Genomic DNA, 24,318 nt, shown 5'->3' on the forward strand with positions numbered 1-24,318 from the left:
ATATATACACACACCACATAAGAAAGCAGAAGGAAAATAAGTCTAGGAGGCGTTTAACGATATACGTGTAATGAAATCGCGTGGCCTGGGGGTCCTGCCCGCGTGCATATATCCCCACGTAACGCGCATTTGCCGTTGGCGGGCGCGAGGGTGGTGAGAGCTTGGGCGAGGGGGTGGGGGGTTCGACGGTGGTAGGCAGCACTGGGAGCAGCGCGCGCGAGAGCGGAGGGCGAGATCGGAAGAGGTGGGACCGGACGAGCGTGCGAGCGAGAAAACGAGCGAGTAGCGCGTCGATCCGAGAGCTGAGAATCGAGAGAGTCGAGAACCAGCCAGCAAACCGGGAGTGAGTAACTGGTTGTCGAGCACGGGACCCACTCAGTCAGCACGAGATCGGCAAGCCGAATGGTCAAACGCGCGCCGTCGGTTCTCCAGTTTGGAAAACGATCGCACAGTCCCGTACCCGATTCGGTCGAGTCCTCGCGATCGAGGACTCTGTCTCGAGATCGACATCGTCCCGCCACCCCTCGCTACTGCTCTCTGTAAACAGTGAAAGGAATTTAACCGATTTTCTCTCACCACTATCGCCTGCTTCTTCCCAAACCGATCGTCTCTCGAGGGAAAGATAAATTAACTTGTTGTGTATACGAATCACCGACTCGAGTCGTGCAGCAGCTTCTTCTTCTTCGTCTCCTCCAGTGGACTCGACTCGTCGCGCGTGTCGCGCGCTTACACAGGGACGACAAGGTTCATGACAAGTTTTCGTCGCTCGCGCGCCTTCCCCGGGCGAGTCCAATCGCGATGTGGAGATACCTGGTGCCACGCAGCGTCACTCGAGGATAAAGACGAATGAGACCAACTCGAGAGCTTTCATTTCTTCGACGAGAGACGCTCATGTAGTTGAGGGAGCTATTGGAGTGAGAGAGAGAGAGAGAGAGAGAGAGAGAGAGAGGGTCTGGTAATTGGAAATCGCGCGAGTGAATGCGAACGAGAGGAGCCGCCGGGAGAAGCCCAGGACTCTCCTGCAGGAGGACCAGAAAGAGATGATCTTCGAGTTGCTGGTGGCCGGAGCGTTCGCCCTAGCCACGATTAGGCGGTGTGTGTACATTGCTGAATTCTATCAATTAATCCCTAGGTTATTTCTTATAACTGAAACTCACCAAACTCTCTTATCATCGATTATTCTCACGTATTTCATCATAATCGAGCCTTGCTAGGTATATATAGTAATACTTCTCTGTACTGAAATCATTCGTCCATTGCAAAATAAAACTGTTATCTCGACGAAAACCATTTGCGACATATGCTTTGTGCAATTTGCAGGATTAGTCGGGCTCGATTATCGATGGTGCATGCTCCAAATTTTACGATATAACACGTTTCCTTTATTATTTGTATATGTATAGCCTATACGCATGGGCCAATGGTCCCATCTTATCTATAAACGATACCAGAGATCAGTTTTTTTCTTTCTTTTTTTTTGTGAAACTCCTATCGCGATTCTTCGTTATTCGATGCAATAAAATTATCCGGTGATTGTGAAATTCAGGTATGCACACAGACAGCTCGGTCAAAGCAGATTGGTCTGTCGACGTCCGCGCAAGGTGTCGGATATATATTTGTGTACTTAACCCACTGATACGATCTCCTCTACAGTTAGATTTGTCTCGCTTTGCTGAAACTAATTTTTCAACTGTTCGAGTGTTTCATGGAATTAGCGGAAAGCGGACTAGCGCGCGTTTAAGAAACAACTTTACGCGACGAGCATAATGACGCAACCACACGTGAGGAATCCTCGCAATGCTCGATACCGTTCTTTGCTCCCTGCCTATAACTGATTCCTCGTACATTGTGTTTGGATGATGTCCGGACCTGCTACGATTCAAATTATGCCACACTATAGATCATCCCTTCTTTCTTACTGATCCTATACGATATATATATATATATATATATATATACAGTTTATTTTATTTTAGAGAAACTTTAATGTTTTGTAAAAGCAATACAGATATCGATGAAGAGGAATATTAACAAGGTTAGACTGTCGTTTGTAGACTCAAGAATTATCCTATAATGTCATCTCTGGAACGGGATACTATCGAGGATGGAGCCTTTGTTCAGTGTGGGGTGTTTCGCTTTATCTCTCTATACACCGGACAGAGTCGATGGTCATCCGTCTAGAGTTGTTCAGACTCGACGCACGTGAAACCTTTTTCAATCAGAATGCGAAGAGCTCGCCTTCCCCAGATTGTAATTATGCGATAATCGCGTTGACCAAATGCTACCGTCGGATCGACTTGTTCATTCAATTTAAAAACTCTTTTGACTTTTCAAAGTCCTTTGATAACTCTCGTAATTTCTCACCCTCAACAACGATCAAATGTAATTAACACGCTGTGATCAATTTTATTTGTTAAAAAATTAAATAATAAAACCACCTTTAAGCGACCCTTTCTTAATAACTATAATAAAACGTGCAACACTTTTACATAATTTCTTCAGTAAAATTGCATAATCGGGCTTGGCGGAAGTATCCGAATGGTGTGAAATGTACCATTAATCAAATTTTAATCACAGTCATTGACGCTACCTTACGATGCCATGTTTAAAATCTTTCGTTCTAAAATTATCGGTTATATGATCGGACGATAATTAGCCCGTCACACAATGGATGTCTTCATAATCGATGACATCACGATTGCACGTAAATGAACGAGCAAATATTTATTTGAATTGACGATTATGGAAATTCGGATTGTTGATTTTAGCCGAAAGAAAAGTCCGCGATGCTCCTCTATATCGTGGACTCTGCATGGGAAATGGAGCGTATTCTATAATTACAAGAGGATCGTTCCAATTTTAATTTTTGACGTCATTTACTTTATAATCCAATAATCTGGTATAAGCATCTATGTTACTATGAAACTCTTAACGAGTGGAAAGAAGGAGACGGAGTGACTAAGCGATAAATGAGTCATTACACGGGCTTAGATGCCCCACGTGTTTATTTGGCTTCACTCTTGGAACCGATTGCTAAGCAAATATAGGTATATCGAGTTCTCGCTCTCTTTCTCTCTTTCGGTTAATTACGATCTGGCTCAACATTTCACCGACCATTTTACCTTACGCTTTGAAGCTCCGAAAGATTTTACGACCAGGAAAAACACTAGAAAAATCATTCATCATCTTGTAAATAAAAGTTTCGGTTTTAGTCTCCCCCTCCAATCCCCGTCTTCTTCTCCACCGACACAGACGAAAGTTCCCTGATAATGTAAAAGAAACTCGAAATGAGATTGTCTAAATAAGTGACACGAAGAAAGAAATGAATAGCTCGGTAATGGGACAAGTATATTACAATTTTGTTTATTACACCGGATAAAATGAGCGAAATATTAAGGCTAGCCGGAGACTTTAACGGTGAATCGCGCTCCATCCCTTTCGCCAATCCCTACAGCAAGGATTATATTACACTCAGCTAGTATGTACTACTAGCAGTACCTGACGAGGCTTAAACATTTCCATTGTAAATCTCTGAGACTACAAAAGCCATCATAAAACCAAAGTATATTCTTCAAATTATTTTAAAATTTGGTTCCTAATGGTGCGAAGACTCAAGCTTACGATAGAAGTGCTTTCGTTAAAGGAGTAATTATGGAGGACAAAACGATGGCGATCAAATCCCTAATTCTTGAGCAGGTTATCCTGTTAGGTCCAGGTCAACCGTTGCGATTATTGGTGAATGGTAGTGTGCACGTGCGTTTCTGTACATATGTGTGTGTGTGTCGAAGAGGCACGGATTGTCGCACAGGTACCGATAGAGGAGGCGTGCGCCGTGTTTGTCCCGTGCACACACGGATTATTTGCTCGGGGAGCATCGCGGACCCTTTTTTTCCTGTAGCTTCGTCGAGTCACAACACCAGTAAAATTACAAAAGCCAAAGGCAAACAGATCCTGCCTGGGACAGGCTTTAACCGGTTTATCAAACACTCGTACACGTTTGGCCCGCGAGCGAGCGAGGTGGTCTTCGTCGTCTTCGTTCGAGCCGCACCGGCACCGCCGAGAAGTGACGACGACGAAGACGACGACGACGAATCACTGCCAATAAGAAGGACACGAGCAACACGAAATTCGACAACCTCGACAGTTTGTCATCTTATACCTCTCACTCTACTCTACTTCGACATTTCCATATCACAATTTTTTCCTGGATGTACGTTATCCACGAGATCCTGTCAATAACCGATTTTATGCTAAACTCGACTTCCACGAGATTCGCTCTATTCTTTGAACTTGGGAAGAACGCGAGGAAAGAAAAATTAAATAGAATGAGCTGTTTGTCATTTTATACTCTTATAACTCCCTATAGGCTCGACATTTTCGCATACAACATATATTCATTCATGGCCGTTTTATCCACACGATCCAATTAACGATCGATTTGGCGAAAAACTCGAGTGCCGCAAGGTTGCTTATTGACAGAACTGGAGCTTTCTCTGGATAATTAGCGGTTGGTATTTGAGAAACACACCAATGGAAAGGATCGAGCAACTTCGTGGCACGTCCCCTTTTCGAGCGTGGCGTGTTACAAGATGTTCAGACTGGTTCACACACGTATGTCGCGCGATTTACGCGCATTTTCACCGAACCGTGACGGGGAGGCAAAGGGGGCAAGGGAGCTGCGGAGAAACGGAGAGTGTGGGTATCTCTGTATCGAGGTGTACGTTGGACAAGAAAGTGATCGGCCATTGGGTGGCGCGGAGTAGCGGACGAAGGAGGAGTCAAACGGCACCGAGAGGCAAACCTTCTTTTCCATTTGGCCGATACCGTGTGTAATAGCACCACCACCACCACTCGTGCAATTCTCCTCTGCACCGCACGTACATGCAGCACACGGTCGACTCTTTTCGCGTCGGATCAACCCCCGCGCCTCTCCTACAACCTAGAACAACGACCATCTACGCTCCTCGATACAATTTCACCGAGAGCAATTAGGTACTCGCGTTTGGTTAATCTCGTGCAAAAGTCAGCCTGTCTCGCGCTTCGCTGAACACTGGCAAGAAAATTGATTGGACAAAGCGATCGGGCCTATTTTCAGGAACCACAGGCAATAATAGAGGGAACTCGCGATAAAGCGCCGATAACGAAATTTTGCGGTTACAGAATTACGGCACAGCGTGGCTCGATTGGCTAAAGAAAAGGGACCATTGAGCTCGAACCACACGAGATTTCCTTACGCTCTTTTGAACCGGCGGGACACTTATGCGCGCTGCCGCAGATATAAAAGGACTGCGAGGACCTCGGGGGAAGGCATATACGCGTTTGTGGTTTCGGCTTCAGTTTGCTTCATTGGACATATTATTATAAAAGACACACACGACCACACCGGTTTCAAATGAAAATAATAATCTATGAGAAATCGTTCGACTATATATTCTCCGCGTAAATTAACAAATCTATTACAAAGTCAAGTCCTCAAAAGGGATATAAAAGAGCGCATTTTCGCTCCATTCGGAACAATCGCATTTTCTTCCTATTCTTTGTACACGAATCTCGAGAGTCGGCGACGATTCTCTCACACGACTTTTCTCCCATTATATCCCCCCTCCTGCGGTATGTTTACCTGAGACTGTTACAAAATAGGAGACGGGATAATTGGAGCGAAATTCAAATTTCTAAATTTCCTAAAATCGTACAACTCGACGGTCGAATTGTTTCGATTGGTTGATCGTAAACGCATGCATATTCAAGTTTCTAATAAAATCTCACGTAAATCAATTTTCACGTTTCTTAGCGCCGGAGGCAAGATTAGTCGATTATAAAATTTGACGTTAACTAATATTGGAGTCTGCTGAGATTGCCGGGAGGTATAATACAGCAAGAGGAGGGGGGGGGATGGAGTGTTTTCTTTCTTGGGGCGATCGAGTCGCTGCTCGTCGAGATGTCGAGTCCTGCGCGCGGGCAAAAAGAAAATCGTTTTCCGAGCACGCGTTTCCCATGGTCAGTCGCCTCGAGGTATATAGGCGCGCAAATATGTAAGTTGACAGAATTGCGTCCTAGCAAAATCCTGCTTAACTTTTTCTACCAATTTGTTGTTTTTGTGCTTGATTTGCCGAGTTCGATCTGGTGTGCGCATTAAATTCCAGTGTAGCCTGTCCGTTACTCCTTCGATCGTTCACTATATCGACTGTATATCAACTGTCAACTACTGCGACTATCGGCGCGCCCGTAGCGAGCAGAGACCAGTGTTCCCGCTTGTTCCGGCTTCGATTTTGCTCCTCGACAAGCTTCGCGTGAGATACGCGTGACTTTTTTCCTCGCCGCTTCCAGCCTCGCTCCTTGTCACTTCTTGTCTTTCGATTTATATGTAAATCGATAGGTAACCATTACTTACAAGTGCCCCCCGATAAACTTTATATATATTTTCCCTCTCTATCATAACCTCGCTTATCTACTTTCTCACGTAATTCCTTAATATTTATCATGCTCCGTTTTTTCTTTCAACTGTAATATACTTGTGCTGTCGATAGTACTTTGAATTATGTTATTACGTAGCACCTGTATAATTAATGATTAATGGGCCACTTTAAACGCGGCCAATTTCACTGATTATCCAGTTTAAATCAATGAAGAATTATGTATAGTATATTACAGCTGAACAAGGCGTTAAACTGATTTATATCAAAGTATAATGGGCAAGATTAATGTTAAAACATTCGTATTTCTTTCATGGAAACCGGGTTTATTGGTGAATTTAATTAGACTCCGTTTGAGAAGCGCTATAATATTATTACATTCAGATTTATTTAGCGTGTAATATTGTTAATGGAATGGATTATTCCTACCCAACGAGTTCCATGGCATCATTTATCGGATCAGGAACGACGTGAGATCCCACGAGTGTGCCATGAAATGAGATAAATTAAAGCGTCATTCGTATAGAAGAGACGATACAAAAAGATGGTAAAAAGATGAGCCAGTCGCCTTATACTCTGTATATACTATATATATATATATATATATATTTAATTGCATTCAAGATGGATAATAAATATTCAAACGCTGTTACCAGTCATGTTCGATCGGTGCTTTCACGCGCATCTTGCTTGTTCTTTACCCGTACGACCAGCCAATCTCGTCGGATTCTTGTAATTCCAATTTATTTTCTCATTCTTCAAGGTCTGGGATAGTTTTCTTCAGATGAATACTTGGCATTGCATAGAACCGACTCATTTGGATAGATTTTCTACAGTCGAGTAGAAAAATCATTTAGCAGAACAGTAGACGAGAATATGGAAAACTTGTAAGGCTATCTGGTCAAGAAATACACGACTATGATAATAATACACATTGAAGTAGATTTTTTGACTGATCACCGAGAGCGTGACGCGCGTGCTTCGAACGCTACAAGCTAATAAACTTGATAGAGCGGCGTACAGCAATAGCGAGGACAGTGTGGACAAGGAAAACTCACACGAGCTATCGTAATTTGTGATTTATACACAAATTGATAAACGTTCGAATCGCTCGCGTATAGATCGATACGATTGCTTTCGCGTCTCGTACTATAAGCATTCATACTTTTCACACAGGGTGGACATAAATTTCAGGTTCACTCGCACGTTGAAAATTGCAACATTCTCATTGGCTACGGCTACCATAGACATCCAGTTCACTCGTATGAAATTTATGCTAAGTAATCGTGCTGAAACTGGTTAACCGTCGGATTACTGGCATATATCTCATACCGTACCATTCAATATGGTCAATTTGTAGATGAAAATCTTATGAATAATGTAGTCATCGATATTATATCGATGGGACTTTGCGACAAAAAGCCGAATACTGATGATCGAGGGAAAATCTGAGCACTCGAGAAGAGAACTATCTATTTTTGCAGTACTATAATAGTGTACGTACTTTAAAGATGTACAGTGAAATGTTCTGGACATCCTTGAAGCTGCTGGTAATTCTGTAATAGATTCGAGGACTTCCTACGTGCCATCGAATACTCACGCCGTACGTGTTTTTCTGTATTTACCATCTTTCGAAGCTGGTGCATTTAATGCGCATATTTTGTCGTCTGTACATTCATTTTAAGTCCACTGGGAATGCTATTTATTCCGATCTTAATCTTCCGCATGAGATAAAAATAGTATAGTTCGTAGAATCAATAAATCTCTACTTTTTCCTTATCATATCTTACAGAACTAAATCAGATTTTCGTAAGTTCAAACTGTAAAAGTGCACCAATAATAGCTATATTTACCAGAGACCGAATGTGAAACGAGAAATTTATGCTAATATTATTCGATAATTGCCCAGCAGTGACAGCCGTAAGGAAATTGTTTATTGCATAAGTGTATCTGGTGACATTTTTAATGAACATAGAATTAACCTCGGGCTGTTAATATGACAAAAATTTTCGTTATAACTTTGTGAAAAGGTGATTTAACATATTATAATTTAGGATTAAGCATGCTTTCTGTCACTACGATAACTCGCTAATTACATATAGACTTGACAAATAATAATCGATATACATTCCTCGCAGGGGAAGCCATTTATTTTCCTTTTGCATTTTTGAGAAATTTGTAGTGATATCGACAGGCTCACAGTTTCCCAGTGCTAATTTTTCAGCGCTGTTTTAAGCCATATTATATTTTTGATTTCTCTAATAACCAAACTAATTACATCGCAAAGGAACGTGTATAAGAGCTTACATGTGCATGCCGCGAGTGGTGTATTTGACAAATGATGCTAATAAGCAATAATAACGGTTTTACCTCTGCCTTCATTGGCATTATAATTAAATATTACATCATGACCCTTTTTAAACGAACGCCGTAAAAACAAATACGATATTTTGCAAAGATATTAGAAGGGTAAACAATTTATATTGCAATGAAAGTTCGTTTTCTTCGACTGTATTATTTTACATTGTGAAATATTTCTATACAGTAGTTGCGTAATAGGAGATTGTCGGCTCGAACTTTTTGCTCCCAAATATCACACAGTAATTTATTTCATCCTCAAATAACAAACTACCAATTTGATTTTCCTACACGCACAGTACTGTGTATATAATTTGCAAAGAGTACAGCGAATCATTTACTAAATTCGTTTGTAATCCAAGCGACCAAGAATACCAAGATAGCAATAGATGGATTAATTAATTGCACGCTCGGTATGATATACATACTTTTTATTGCTTCTTTGTAGCAACGCAGTTTATTTATGAATGAGAGTACAATGAATATGTATGAAAAACTCGCATAGATGAAGGATGCGTAAGCAATAATGAAATAGAAAGATTCGCATGCACCTATCTGGTATCCTGACACGTCAGAAACGAGTATCTATATTAATATTTGTGTAAATATAGCCACGTAGACATAATTCAGTGGAAAAATGATAGACGAAAGTCAATCGTTGAAATAAACAAAGGATTGCATAGAGGTGTGTGATGGTTTCAAAGTGTGTTTTTAAATATCAAAGCAAAGTTCCTTTTCCACATGTATGTAATCTTATACTATTTATGGTACAGTGAAATAATGCCGTATCATCAAAAAATACAATTTTGAGAGAAAAGCAAATTTTGAATCGAAGCGTTTAAGTATAAAAGCGGATAAACCCACAAACACACTATTCTTTAATTATAAAATTAAAAATTTCTCTGACGTGAAAAATCAAATCTGTCACCGAATTTACGCTCGGCACAGAAAATTCTGTAAGAAACACTTGTTTTCATTTTTAGGAAAAAGCATCCATTGGTTAATGTCATCTATTTGTAAATAATTAAAATTTGCAGATTACTCTTCTTTTGCATTCAGTGACTCAGCTATGACTATATTCTTTATTAAATTGTTAACAATCCTTGCACGTTATCCATAAACTTTTAAATATGTAGAATACGTGTTAATATACAGTTATTTTTAAATAAATATTAGCAATAATTTAAATTACCCAATTTTGACAACAAAATGTTTGTTAGAGGGCTACGAAAAAACTCTTGCATTATACAGCAGTATAGCGGCGTAAAACTGTTGAGGAGCGAGTTTTGCTGTTAGCCCATGGTAGAGATTATTCACGTGCAAATTCCCTATGGCACGATTCGATTGAAAAATGGCAAACGCGCCCCTCGATTACAGCGTCCGATCGCTCGGGGTGTGTTGGTTTACAAGGCAGTCCGGCCAATTACGAAACGAGCCATAAGGAATGGTCTACGACAATTCCCATCTTCGATCTCTCGCCACCTGACGCCATCCATCGTCAGGCTGATTACTATTCCCTTACCTCGGGGCTCCTACGGTGCATTGAGAGATGGATGCGTCCATTCATGCCGATGCGCATCACCTTACATAAGTGCAGGCACCAACCATTATCTCTCGCAGTATCGTTATGCTGCCTGATCTCTTATCATCGTCGCAAGTACTTTCTTCGATTAAAACGACAACCCTTCCACGAATTCGCCACTTGCAAAGCAAATAATTAACAATATAGTTTGTTGTGGCACATATTTGTTAAATTACACCAATTTCTAATAATAACTTCCCTCGAACATCCGCTCTAATCTTATATATAATCTACGATAAAACCTATTTTAAACTGGTTTCTAGAATTTTATCAAACTCTTGCATATATACACATATTTATATCTTCGCTATTTAACTAAAGAAAACAACATTTTTATTAGACTTTGGAATATTTCTTTATTTAAAACTAAGCTTCAATACTGGTACAACAAACTAGAAGAAATGGATCGCAGCTTAGTGTCTTTGCTGCGGTTCTGAACCGTTCAATATTGCGATTCATGCTCAACCTGTTTGCTTGCTATAAAAGGCAGAAGAGACCATGCCTCTACGAGAGCGTTCGGTCGATTGGAAAAATCCTTTTAACAGCGTTAAAGCGACAAACTACATGTAAAAATACTCTCGAAGAAAATATTTTTAAAGAAGCAGAAAACTATCATGTGCAAAATGAAGAAAAGCTTGTCCAAGTGATGATTGATCGTACAAATGTGTCGAGAGTATTTCGTTGGAGTTGAAATTGTCTCGGTGGGTAAATGGGTAAACGGGTCGAATAAGATGGATGAAGTAAGGGAATGCGGTGCGTGCGCGGTAGGCGGGGGAGGAGAGGAGAGGAGAGGAGAGATCGGTTAAAGGAGAATCGAAGAACTGGCGAGAGTCATGCGCAGCTTGTCGTGGGTGGAAGTCAAGTTGGTCCGTGCCTGACCACCGACAACTTTGATTCACTGCGATTGTTGAGAGCCGGTTCAATGATCGCTGCGACACACCAGCGACCAGAGTATAGAGTCATTCTGCGATCTTGTCCAACGCTCGTATTCGATTCTTCGTGTCGATGCACTTGTGTGCGTACAGACCTATCGCTCGAGTCAGGTTTACACGAGTAGTCCACGTGCTCGAGCCTCGAAACTTCCTAACGCTCCATCTGCTATATATTTTGCTCACATACGTGCACTCTTTAGTGAAATTCATTGAGAAGATTCCATATGCGCACACAAATATTCCGACGTTCTTTATGCAATGAGCAATGAGGACTTACTCGCAGATTTATTTCGGTATTCGAGCGTCAACATCAATTAATTAGCAATAGCTTGTTTAGCGTCGATAAATGAAGCGATTGCACAAGATAAGATTCAATCGCATTTGTCCCCGAGATGCGCGATCAAACTGAGAAATGAGTTTCAATTTATAGCATTAATATATAGTAGAGAAACTGATGATGAAATAAGAGATTTTTACGCAGGGATATTATAGAGATTATTTGATGGGAAATCTTGGCTAGTTTTGCGTCGTGCTTTTTGCTCCTCGTAAATTATGGATGATGGGAAAAATTTTATAGTCTAGTCAAGGCGATGACAGAACTCGACGATTTTAGCTTTGAAATTGGAAAACGTTATCGAGTGTAGCGAAGGAGAGTGTATATATATGTATATATAGGCGGTCAGCTGGCAAAGTGTAGGAATCGTAAATACACGAAAGGGACGAAACGAGGCGTGGTGCTACTTTGAAATAAAAATTTAGCTGATGTCTCTGTATGCGTGGCACGGTGCGAGGTCCTCGTAAAGGGTCCACCGACTCTGGTCGTGCATGTTTTACCACGGGGACCTCGACTTTATGCCCGTACCGAACGTGGACCGCCTGGCGTTTAGTCGCACGCTTGTTTTCTCCTCGCTACTCTTCCAATATCGTTCCTCCGTGTGTAAAAATCCAACAAAAGATCCTTACTCTCCTTTCCCATATATGCTCTTCATGATTTTATCACAGATAGAGATTACGCGAACATCGCTCTTCGAGTTGTCACTGACTTGTGATATTGCACTATGTACATAGATAATATAGTTGGTATTATTCCTGCTCTTGTCTCTTTAGGCAAAGTGTCAATGATTTTTTATCAAACCCTCGTTGCAGTATCCAACACACACACACACACACACATATATTTATATATAAATATACGTAAGACCGGAGCGCCGTTAACCTCCGTTGCGAGGACAGAGAAAAACTGATTATGCAAACGATTGAGAAATTGCAGCGTTCGGTGCAATAAAACTGGATGAAAGGATGAACGTGATTAATGGTCGGTATTATACATTATTCATTGTACGCATTCCTGTCAGTCTGGTTTTCGACGAGGAGCAATCCTTCTTGGAACATGCCACGAAAAAGATTCGCGAACGATAATGCCCTTTTCGCGTCTTAGCTCGATGAAAATAATTCGAAGCGCTGCGACATTAATTATCAGCCGGTGTTATATCGTCCCTGTTGATGTATCGTTAGCAATATATACACTGCGATAAGGAAAATTCGAGTACCGTGAACGCACGTGCTACCGGGAATATTTCAACCGGAAACGTTTCTCACATTCGAATATATTTGATCTCACTTATGGAATGATCAACTGGTTTCCCAATACTTGAAATTTTTCAAGGGCCACTCTCTCCGCGTCAAGAATCAATAACGATATCCGATTCGAGGACCTTGTGTAGAATACATATAAATATATATATATATATAGTAAAAGATGGAGCTCGGAAAACAAGGGCGAAAGAATCGTTAAAAATGGAGAGGACGAAGAAATAAGCAAGTGTCGCCTTATCGTTGAGTGTAATGCACGCGAAAACGATTTATTTCTTACCTCCCTACTTGTATAACGACACGCATAACTGTCGACGCACGCCTACTTCGAAATATATTTTATCATGCGTATTTCCTCGGCCTTCGCTCTTCATCATCTCGCTAAAAAATCGTCTGAAATCGGTGAAATCAATTCCTCCGAGCATAACCGTTAATAATACGGTACACCGTACTATTCCAGTTCGTTCCTCGTCGACTGACCTTTTTGTCATAAATAAAGAATATAACTTATGCGCGCGTCGCACTGTAAACATCCAATTAAAACTTGTCAACGCTATATATCGTGCAGCTTATTGTTTGCTTTATCGTAACAAAAGCGAGCTGTATTGTTCTTCCTGCAAAATGCGATGTTTTCTCCAGTATTTTTAATCAATGAAAAATTATATGGCGTAATCGAGTGAGCGATCCGGTGGGATTGAGTGGATCTTATCGAAAATCGCGGTTGCGATAAGCGTCGAGTTCAATTTCCGTTCCGTTCAATGTCGCTAGTTTGACATTGAATGCAGCGTGCACCTTTGCATTCCTCTACTACACGCTCGCAACGCCGGTGCACGTTGTTCTTGATCAGTGGTCTGTACCCATGCCAACGGTAGACTGTCATCTCTCGATATAAACGATAGGTGACGTCAGAATGACATCATTGATCCACACGGTATATAACTATACACAGTACACGTCGTCGACTAACGATAGAACAAGTAGGTATATACGGTTAAAAGCAGTTCACGCAGAGTAGGCAAACTCTGCCAAACACATTTCCGTGCTTTATTTTCGAGAACCACGCGCGATTCTGAAAACGATCGATTTTCGTGTTCGAATCACAGAGGCGGAAGGATGCATCGTGGAGGGAAGGTACTATTATTGGACCAAAGGTGTCGGGAGCAGGTAAGGCTCGGCCGCGTCAAGTGGGTGGTCGACTGAATAATAATGTGCCCTGTCCAACGCTTATTATCGCTCTCATTCGTTATGTCAACCTCTCGACAGGGTTAAATATCGATGATTGACCGCAGACCCTTTATCGAGATTCGAGTGCAAACTTTACCATCATCTCGACTACGTGGCGCTTTTAACGACTCTTCAAAATAATTTCATTCCGCTTATCTACCAATGTCATAAATCACCGCTCCACTGAATTTTTTATCAACAAGAGTTTCGTGCTTATAATTACGAGACTTTTGTCAAATTATTTTAGATTAATTCGGGAACGTCAAGAATGAAATAAGCAAATACGCGATTGTAGAGAGAGAGAGAGGAGTTTGGTAAAAGAGACGATATACGCAGAAGCGATAAAGGGGTGGGAGAAGCCAGAAGAGACTAATGTAGTGTGTAGTTATCGCGCAACCCTATAACAGCTTAAAAGTCTCGCGTCAACCGTGGAGTTTTGTGCAGCGTGGCTGAAACATTCGCTAATCCCCGTAGACAAAAAAAAATGCAAATCCCTACGGCTGGACTAATCTGTTTGACAGATTCGTGACGTATAGCGTCACGCATCGGATCGTCCAGACCACGAGCACGCACAGGTATACAAACCCGTGAAAGTGTCGCGTTGCTGTGTATACCGTAAACTTTACGTTTTTATCGAAACACTCTGACATTTTCACGCGTATTAATTACGAGAGATTCACTCCTCGCGTATTATTTGTCAAAGCAGACCCGAACTTTCCACAAGTTACACGAGCAATGAAACTTTCTACCTCGTAAAATGAACGAGAAGCTCGTTACATTTTCTAGATCATACACACACACACGCGCGCGTGCACACACTGGTCCAATTAAATATTGTCCGTATAGCTTTTTTCCCGAAAGAACCCTGGAACTCCGGGAGTACACGCGTACCGATTAGAAAGCGAGATCGAGGTGAAGCGAGAGTGTGATCTATGAAAAATCGTAAAGATGATCAAACCAAGCGAGATAAATTGTTGTACTCAAAGAATTTAGCGTGTACCTTACACCGAGTGTCTGAATTTTCGTCGCTTTTTAGGAATAAATAACGGATGTATATGTAGAGTCACGTGTTGCCTTGTAGTATACGAGTGAGCGAGCGTGCAACGTGCAGAGGAGAGAAGAGTGTACCGATTTGGGATTGAAACGGACGAGGTGAAAGCTCTACGCCTCTGCAGAATCTTCCGGTGAGCAGGATCGGTGTACGTCGTACGTACGCGCGCGTTGTTCCCTCGTTCGCGCGGTGTGACTTTGCTGGTCGTAGGTGCCTCGAGCAGGATGCGACTTGGCGCAAACTCACACTCGACAACACTCTGCGCTCGTGTGCGTGCGTGTGGAAGCAGGAGTAAGAGCCACCAATACAGACGTGGCAACGGGACGAGAGGGATGTGAGTGAAAGAGAGGGGGGAGGGACGTCCCACATACCTTTGTCAACGCGACACGTCGTCACGGTGATAAACGTAGCTGTATGATGCTCACTCGCAAATAAAGTTGACTGAATCGATCGTAACTCATATCGGCTCTTAGTCATCGAGCCTTTGTCTCGCATCAACACGGATGGAGATACATTTCAACTCGTGTAACAACTCGCGATTTACCCTCGGATGCTCGTAAAGTAGCCGCTCTAATCTATGTACACCTCTATATATATTTATTTAATACGGAGTGCACGAAGCAGCGATAGATTGGAAGTAATAATAAAGCACGAAATATCGGTCGGATGTGATGCCATTGTATGCCGAGTTTCGTCCTTATGGATATATACACGCTCGTTGAGCAATCGACGAGTCAATATGTGTTCTACCAACTTTTAGCTTCATTCGCCCCGATCGGACATCTCCGCACGCTCGAAGACTCGAGATTCCTTGGACGGACGCAAGCTCGTAAAAAATTTTCGAAATAAAAAAAGCCTAGCTATGCTTTAAGGGGATAATAAAAAATAATCTTGTACGTTCAAAGTTCCTCCGCGTGGAATTGTGTTAGGAATCGGAGAACGCACGTGTTTCTGGAGAAAGTAAAATATTTCAACTAATGTATATATATAACATTGTTTATCGTGGGATTGCTAAATAAGTGAAACGTGTATTTGTGTGTGTGTGAAATTTTGTATATATGTATAATATTATAACGGCCCTTATATAATTACGATCGATGCCCAACGCAATTCGATCGGCAGTTACATGATCGACGCTAATTGCAATATTTACATCGCCATTCCAGAAACGCGTTTCTTATCTCGAGTTTTTTCAGTGGTTCTTATAGGTTCCTCGCCGATATAATACGAGCTATCGGAACCTGTGCGCCCCGAGCAATGCCTGGCGTGCGTTTCTGCACTTTTGCAAGGCAGCGCGCATTTGCTCGTGATCTCCCTTGCATTCGCATCACCCGTTTAGACCGGTCGTTCTATCTCTCTATACCAGAGATTATAAGACTTTCTATAGTATTTCAATTCTATCTGCGATTCTTATCGACTCGCTTTTCCCCGTCCCGCTGGTTTCTCTCAAAACACTGTTGTAGCAATGCAGTTCCCTCCTAATAAAACACATAATATCCTGAGAGTGTATCAACAGGGCTTCTGGGTTATCTTAGAACGTTCCAGAGTATATTTTGCCGTTTGCTCGAAACTCACCGCATGGAAATTGGAGAGTCCCGGCGCAATTTTCGATGTACTGTCATAATTTGCTGCTTCGTGCAGAACGCGAGATTCAATTTTTTGGAATCACCAATATTTCGTTGGTCTTGTTGGTTCCCCATCGGGGAATCGAAGAAAGAGAAGCAGAAGTGGAGGAGGCTAATCACCGCGCAATCACCGCTCCCGGTGCGGCCGACCCCGACCCGTTCCCAGAAAGCAGCAACCACCTTCTTAACCGCCTTCTTGGAGGCCCGAGGCAGCACTCTGGTGCGCGTAGCAAAACCAACAATCTGCCTGGCCCTTGCCTCTCACCACACCTCATCTCGACATACCTTCCTTTCCTTCACCCCCATCCCGAACTGCCTCGGGCCACGCCGAACCGAACCGATCCTTCGACTACTGGGATCCAGGCTAAATCCTCGTAATTCCTCTCCAAGCACACCGATCCCGCCAGAAATCATGCCACATGATGTTTGGTAAACCTAACCGACCCTTTCAAACTTCTCATGATTCCTCCGAGAACCAATGACTCTATCATTGAAAAATCTCTTATATTCTAAAGAGAAAAAAAACATATCAATATAGTATTGCACGAAAATATCGATCGTTTATCACCTGATTTATGCTAATTTAGCAGTGACTCGTTGTGCAACGTAGAAAGTATAGTAGTAGCTCGCTTTTATACACCCATGTTTATATATAGAATGCTTTTATTTCTCTTTAAGTTACTTTAATGTTTGAGATTAGAACTACATCGAGATTGTTAACCGTCAGTCTTCGGGGCTTGTAAGTTTTTGTTTAGAAGCGTGCAGTTGTGTTAGCGAATGGAGGGTTGAGCGATGCGGGTATATTAGCGTAAATTGATAAAATCGACATGGTAGCGGCTATTGAGAGTGTGGCCTATGCAGGGTACCCCTTTACCGGCGGCGATCGGTACGCCCACGTTTATTGCTAGCATTACAACTGGAAACTGGCGGCGAAGAAGAAGGCGTAAGGCACACGATAAGATACCCTTGCTACGTGTGCCTCGATCGACCCTTGCCGACTCTCTCAATCCAATCGTGAATTATTGTTCAGATATTAGATATATATATATATATATATATATATATATATATATCGTCTCTAAATTATCCCTTACACCACCGCGAAAACAACTATCATCCAACCTATACAGCTACTAGGCTACAAATTACTTATTTATGGCGGCAGATACAAGTGTCGTATAAGCATTATAAACCAAACAGCGGAATAGCATTGTAAAAGCTGAAAACTCAGCAACGTTGCCCATAAGGCTTAAAGATAGCAAAATTTATCATTGCAAATGTCGTCGTTGGTCAGCGTTAACATGCTTGTAGAGTGTACAGCCGTGTAAATTACAGTTGGCAACTGATGCAATTACTAAAAGCGGATTACGATGATGAAGCTTGGAAAGGCTGAGGAAACGCAGGTTCCCCTATATACCTCGAGCTTTCGATACGGTGATAGGATGATGCACGACCATTCGAGCGTGACTGACGCGAGAATTAGCGACACGATCGTCGCAAATCGCCAGTCAATGCTGCTGCCTGCCGAGCAATTAACGTAGCTTTCCTTTGAGTTTTCAGGCGGTGTACTGTACAGGGTGTCAATAAGAAACGCTTAGGATTTCAATATGAAAACAGTCTTTTGGCGATTATATATATGTACTCGAGGGGTAAAATAATTTCTTAGACCATCGAGAGAAATAAAGATTTCTTGGTCCTGTTGTTTATTTAGAATTTAATTCACTCTCTCGAATTACGAGGGGCTTTGGTTGACCAACATGGCAACTGCAAGTGATTCACAGCTGTACTTCTTATCTATTATCTAATAGAGGAAATGGTGGGAGTAGATATATCGATTATTCGGTCCATTTAAGGAAATATAACTCATACATGGAATGTTGTAGGTACACCGATACTGATGGAATCATCGAATTCCGCTGTTTTTACTTGCTATCACATTTTAGTCTTAAAGCTGTCTTATCAGAATTTCCTGCCATTTTCAATCGAATAGATTATCTAACATTGTCGGCATAAGTTTCACTACTGAAAGAGACTAATAAAACTAATTACATTCTTTCCTTTATCGGGTCTTATCACGTAATAATCAAAAATCTTTCTCTATCTGATAGTTAAATCTGATGAAATGGTGAATAAAGTCTAGCTTCATCGCTGAAGAATTTCGTCGCGTGTGGGTCTACTTTTATCTAAACTTCGGGTTAAGTGGTCACTTTAAATTGGATGATTCATTTAAATTATTTGACTAATTATCTGCTTTGCTTTGACGCGGTTTCATAAGCTTTTATTGCCAAAAAGAGATTGGATTATCGATGATCTACTATAGTCATTAAATTAATGGTGTCACACCGATGCCTTAGGTCAGCTCTATCATGTACATTTGATTGCTAATATTTCGGATGACGAATCATAGGAAATACCCTATATATATATCGATACGATTAGATTCCTCTTCTATCAAACTTGTTGTTAAGAGTATCCATGCAAACATCCAGCAAGCTTGCGAAGATCCTATCTTTATTTCATCAGGTTTATCTGTTGCAACAAAAACGCAATATTATTGATCTCTTCGATAAAGTAATTTTATCGTTGCTCAATAATTAAATGATATAAGAGTAGCTCTCCACACATAGGAAAGAAATATTAGCTTATATTAATCGAAAAGGCGTATAAATTATAATTAGAAGGAGGAATTATTTAACACATTAAGAACATAAATGATTGATAATAGCAAATTTTAATTAAATGAGTCATAATTGACATTAATCGAGAGCACTTAAGATTAAATTAAGAAGCTAATTACAATTTCCGAAAGATAAAAAATAAATTTTTTATTTCAGTTATTATAGAAAACTATACATTTTCTGAATAAAATTTTAATAATTATTTCAATGTTGTGGTGGAAAGTAGCAGCTGAGCGTAATTGAATTATTTTGAAAGCACGGAGTCCTTGAGTTTCAGTGAAATCAGGCGAATAATTAAAGCCTCGTGAGATTCATTAACAGGGGGGAAAGAGTAGAAAACGCGCAACGCCCTCGAGGGAACATTGAAGGTACGGAATCGCGAAGGAAGTCGTAAGACGGGACATTTAATTGTGCAATAAATCCTGATTCTCCGATTTGCAACCCATTTCCTTCTGCGGGGGCGTCGATTGGTCGCTGTTAAATTGGCGCGTAGGTGCATGGGCAAGTACCTACGTTATATACCCAAGTAGGTACGCCGAGTGTGAAAGTCGGAAGAACCGAGGAGAGACCCAATATCCCCCCCCCCCTCTCTCGCCTTTTCGAAGTAATTTAGTTTCAGTTCGCTCCTCCGTGCCATTTCCTTTCTTGAAAAACTTCTCGCAATTATGCTAATTAACAATAATAAATATAACTCACATTAATGCACTTTAAACAATTATTTCTTATTTATCCTTTGCAAGCTGTAAACTAATAGTGAATTTTTCTCTCAATGTTGCAGATTCGGTGGCACAAACGGCTACTTTAACGAGCCTCGCTTTCTTTCTAAGTTCGGGCCTGAGTACAGTTTCTGGAGTACCTTCGTACGGTGTCCGTACAGCCGTTTCTGAAGTTAACATGGAGCCTTGGATCCATCCTTGCGGGACTCCCGTGGCAGTGGCTCTCAAGAAGATGCCCCAACGTCACAGTGTTCATCGAGCTCTCAAGAGGGTGCGAACGCAATTGAGAGTGGCGCAAAACCACTTTAGAAAAGACCTCAAAGATGTTCACAATATTTATTCCAAGGTAAATATAAATGTTGTTCTTTGCTTGTTTATTTTTCTTTTTGCACAATTCATCAGTTAACTTTCCAAAGAGTTGAAGAACGTTGCGTAATATAGGAAATATATAGCAAATGTGGTATAATGCTAATTGTAAAGCAAAGAAAGCCGGCAATGGGAGGGTGATTGGATAAAAAGAGGCATGAAACTAATTCAACGTCACTCGCAATTCACCGTAACGGCGTTAGGGTTAAGATTGAGTGGGTGGTCGGTCGCTCAAGGGTCTCACGCACGTGCACGTGCACCCAATGCAGCTACGCCGATGCAGTCCTACTTTTCGCCGATCATTTGCATTCGCTTGCCATTTCGCATAAATTTTGAATTTCCGATAATCCTTTAATAACATATGGAGAATATTATGCTGTACTACTGATGTTTCATCGTCAACGAAAATTGATAATCGAATAATATTTTTAATAACATACACAAAACATTTTTATTGTTGGTGTTTTAATTAAAGATGCAAAATATAGTTGAAAATCTACGATTTGTGTGCATCGCCATCAAAGTAGAATTAATTAATATCGAATTCGCGTGTTTGTGCTTTGAATAGAACGTTTGTTATCTTGCCTGATGACTGCATGGAGAACTAAATAATGTTTACCTCGTGTTTTTGTTTTGCAGGTGTACAAAGTGCTGAAAGAGCAGTACAGGATGAGCTGGCTTCCAGAGAAGCAGCTCGAGTGGTACCACAGAGAGGTTTGGTGTCTCGAAAAAGGGAAGAAGGCTGAGCGCGCATTACCACGTCTTCACGATGCGCTTCAGAGGTTCGCCATTACGTTTCATCATTTGAAATCCTTCAATCTCAAGTCGAACATCAACGTCGAACTCACCATGAGCAGACGCAACGAGATCATCGATGGCATGTACAATGAAGTTCTCAGGGTGAGTAAATCCTCAACGTTTATTAAAATGATCAATGGCGAGTCAGTGAAGGATAATGAATGTTCTGTTTTCAATCGTCAGGTTCTATGCGAGGTGGAGACAGCGATTTTGAACTTGGGCCTGCAACTTCCGACTACTCACACGCCGAACATTGTCACTGAAAGTTCGAGTTGGGCCAAGGAAGGTGACTTGACCCTTATGCTGATACAGGACTGGGGTGTCTTGAGACTCTATCAAATCTTTCTAAACGATTGGACTCGCGCCTTCCGGAATGCAACTGCAACCGGTCCCGGCACGTGTGACCCCAACGCGATAAAACCTTTGACGCAGAAACCCAAGGTTCAACGGGCTCCCAAGACTCCGAAGAAGAAAATGCCGGGAGCAAAGCGCAAGAGAATAATGAAGATCCATAATCAGGTTCGACAAATGAGGAAACAATACATAGGGATCGGGCAAAACAGTTCCTTGCCTCTGGGACCAAAGAAGGGATTTGCGAGGAAGAGACTGATGAAAAATAGACAGAGAAAACTTCCATAGACACGTATCTCAAAGGATTTCCTTTTTTTTCCTATCCCTTTTCCCCGAGGCTATTCAGAATCACGAGATCCTTCCTTTTCATTCTTGTGACCTTTTGTACAATTTTTATGGTACTCAGCGAGGATCATGCTCCCGGTCCAGAGGACTCTTTTCTCATCCTGTTTACAGCATTCCTCTATTTATATTAGCTGCGGAGATCGTTTTAGAATTCTCCACGGTATATTCTGCAGTCGCAGATCTGACTCGGATGCAAAGGGTGCTAACGTTACCTCGTTGTAGGTAACAAACGACAAGTAAGGGAATAATCATTTCTTTGGCCAATTTTTCTGCCAGCTGGTGCATTAATTCCTGGGAAACGATATTTCGCGGCCGCCCAGCTACATGCGTGAGACCAGTATTAGAAGATCTACTTCAGAACAGTATTATCTCTAATAATGTACTTGCTGTCGAGTATAGGAAATACACGTACGTTAAAGCTCTGAATCCTGGCAGGTCTATTGATTACGATAGATCACGGATTGGTCGATGGACGAATGTTAATGCACCCGATTCTTGTTAATATTTTTGAAATGTGGGTATGAGCGTAATTAACTTACAATTACATAGATACTCTATCATTAAAGAAAATTAAGAGTTGCGTTCGTCGAGCAGCAGTTTACTATTAAATCAGTATTGTTAGACATACTTAAGAGTGCAAGCGTAAGAATATTTTATAAACCACATCATTGTTTTTACTTGTATATAACATGGATTTTGGTAAATGCACAACGAGAGTGTATATACATATATGTTTCGACGGTTTTTTTAAATTATTTGCCGTCGTGACACACTACCGTGTCTCTCAATACTACACTGTAAGTGTCTGGTAAACGAAATTGTCTAAAAGTGCAAATTTTTATATAGCGCAGAACGATAAAACATTATCACGTATGAACATTAATGGCAAATTGACTGCCCATTGTTTGTCGTTCAACGATTGAGTACATTTATTTATTGTAGCTTTAACGAAAGAGCGAGAGGAGCTTAAAATTTTTAGCTGTGATATTTCGAGCGTACGTGGACGTGCAAAGTTCCTACGTTTATACCTAGATGAATGTATTATATAGTATATATATATACATATATATGTAGTGTTGGCCAAATAAATGAAAACGCCACTTTTTTCCATATAACATCGATAAATGATACGTCAAAATAATTAGAACAAATATGATTATAAAGAATGGACAATTTACTATTTTACGCACGTTTCATCAGCGATTATTGAAATTATTGTATTGATAAGAAATGATAACTTCAAAAATTGCTGAAATATGTAATGTAGTAATTTGTCCACTGTTAAATCATCTTTTTCTAATTATTTTTACGTGTTATCTATGGACGTTATATGGAAAAAAGTGGCGTTTTTATTTATTTTGCCATTACTGTATATATAAATATATTTGTATAAAAACTGTACGTGGATGTGTATTATACACACGCGTAACATTAGTTTATAACTTTTTCCATTCTCTGCTGCGTTGTATTTTTTAATTTAATCATATTGCGGAATATTGGTAATTATACTGAATACACTTAATTAACAAACTACAATTGCAAATAATACAGTTTGAAAGGACAATCATATTTAAATAAAATAAATACAAATTAATCGTAACATTTATTGGGGGCCAGACAAGACTTTTCATATTCTATCACCTATGAGACGACAATTAATCTGCTTTTTAGTACTTAAAGCATCATTATTTTAAATATTTAGAGACAGAGATAAATAAAGAGATAGTTAATTGTATTCTAATATTAGTGTTATTTTTTTATACTTACTTGATACATATATAATTATAATTCAGGATATCTGTACACAGCTGCTAGTGTTAAGCTCTAGAAATTCATGTATGTATCTTATCAAGTATACGTATTTATTGGGCGTACACGCATACTTAAAATATCTATACGACACAAACTATTTATTATATCACGCATATATTATTTATTCTCATTCTTTTACTTTGTATATCCTCTCTCAAATAAATCTAATGTTTTGTATTGAACGAAACCTGTCTCATTATTTATTGTTAAACCTCGGCTTAAAGCACTGTATAATACCAGATATCAATTAAATCGATCAAAATAATTTAACAGGAGTGCTTTATATCAGTTAAAGTTTATTTTGTACTATAGAATTCTCCTACAACGTTAAAGGGTGTACCAGGAGTACACGGTAGATGGAAGGTTGTAACTAATTGTAACTGCGCTTTATTGATTTACGAGTCGAGCGCTAATTCTTTTTATTTTTTTACCTCTAGTTGTTAACTTTGTTTTATTTTTTATACTATTCCATAC

At 40.6% G+C, this 24,318-nt stretch overlaps 1 protein-coding gene across 2 annotated transcripts; it reads left to right on the forward strand.

The window, feature by feature from the left end:
* Positions 1–343: 343 nt before the first annotated feature.
* Positions 344–23,992, forward strand: LOC136782750 (uncharacterized). 2 transcript variants are annotated; one of them, XM_066742397.1, is made up of 4 exons: positions 344–1,095; positions 20,235–20,518; positions 21,178–21,438; positions 21,520–23,992. In XM_066742397.1, exons 1-4 carry the CDS (start codon positions 1,041–1,043, stop codon positions 21,973–21,975), a joined length of 1,056 nt encoding a protein of 351 aa, XP_066598494.1. In that variant the 5' UTR covers positions 344–1,040; the 3' UTR covers positions 21,976–23,992. The 2 variants fall into 2 exon arrangements, with proteins under 2 accessions (XP_066598494.1, XP_066598495.1); XM_066742398.1 differs by lacking the exon at positions 344–1,095 and adding an exon at positions 15,160–15,286.
* The last annotated feature ends 326 nt before the right edge of the window (positions 23,993–24,318 follow it).

The sequence above is a fragment of the Prorops nasuta genome, unplaced genomic scaffold (genome assembly GCF_024137725.1).
Source record: "Prorops nasuta isolate Cenicafe-Biocafe unplaced genomic scaffold, Cenicafe_Pnas_1.2 PNAS00030, whole genome shotgun sequence".
NCBI classification, from domain to species: Eukaryota; Metazoa; Arthropoda; class Insecta; order Hymenoptera; family Bethylidae; genus Prorops; species Prorops nasuta.